The 700-nt window shown below is 64.9% G+C and overlaps 1 protein-coding gene across 1 annotated transcript; it reads left to right on the plus strand.

Annotated features, from left to right (window-relative positions):
* Window position 1: 1 nt before the first annotated feature.
* On the plus strand, window positions 2-700 carry Tco025E_05524 (retrotransposon hot spot (RHS) protein; the record flags this gene model as incomplete). The annotated part of the gene is made up of 1 exon (XM_029372418.1): window positions 2-700. A coding segment is annotated over one exon (699 nt), but the record flags the coding sequence as incomplete, so codon positions are not given.

The raw sequence follows: 700 nt of genomic DNA on the forward strand, positions 1-700 counted from the left end.
TGCACGCAGTAGGCGTGTTCATGTGCCCGGGCTTTGTGAGCAGGGCGCGGCGCAAGCTGCGCGAGCTGCAGCCCCCGACGGAACGCGAGCCACGCCCCTGCCTGCTGCAAACGAACCCGCGGCTGTGCCCCACCGACGCGGTCGCACTGCGACCGAATGTGCTCCATCCCGGGAAGGTGGACGCAAACTACCGGGTGCTGTACGTGCCGGGGTCGAAAACTTTCCGCCCGTGGGCGCCTTTTTCTTCGTTGAGGCGCCGCGGAGGACGACGGTTGGGCTGCAGACAACCACGGCGAAGGCGAGCCACGTTGTAAGCAGCACTGTGAGGCATTTCAACGATCAGCTGGCGGAGTTTTTTAACGGCTGGGAGGCGTTTGCCCGGGGTTTGTCGTGGGAGATTATTTACGTGCAGCGTGCGGATAGCGTGACGGTACACGCGTGTCAGGACTTCGGGAACGCGGGCGACAGGGCCAGTGCGGGGGATGAGAGGCACAGGACCTTTTGGGACAACGAGGTGCACCAGCACCACGTGGCGATGCCGCACGAAGACGCAATTGCTGTGTGTGGTGAGTGCAACGGCTTCATGTTTTCCCTTTGCCCTCTCTTGTGGCGCCTCCCTTCCACGAGCACCGCGGCGCGGCTGGGGAGCGGGCGGTTGCGTTTGGGGCGGCGGCGGCGGTGGTGCCACTGCGCTGCTTCG

Source organism: Trypanosoma conorhini (assembly GCF_003719485.1).
Source record: "Trypanosoma conorhini strain 025E chromosome Unknown Tco_14.4_contig_00326, whole genome shotgun sequence".
Classification (NCBI taxonomy): domain Eukaryota; phylum Euglenozoa; class Kinetoplastea; order Trypanosomatida; family Trypanosomatidae; genus Trypanosoma; species Trypanosoma conorhini.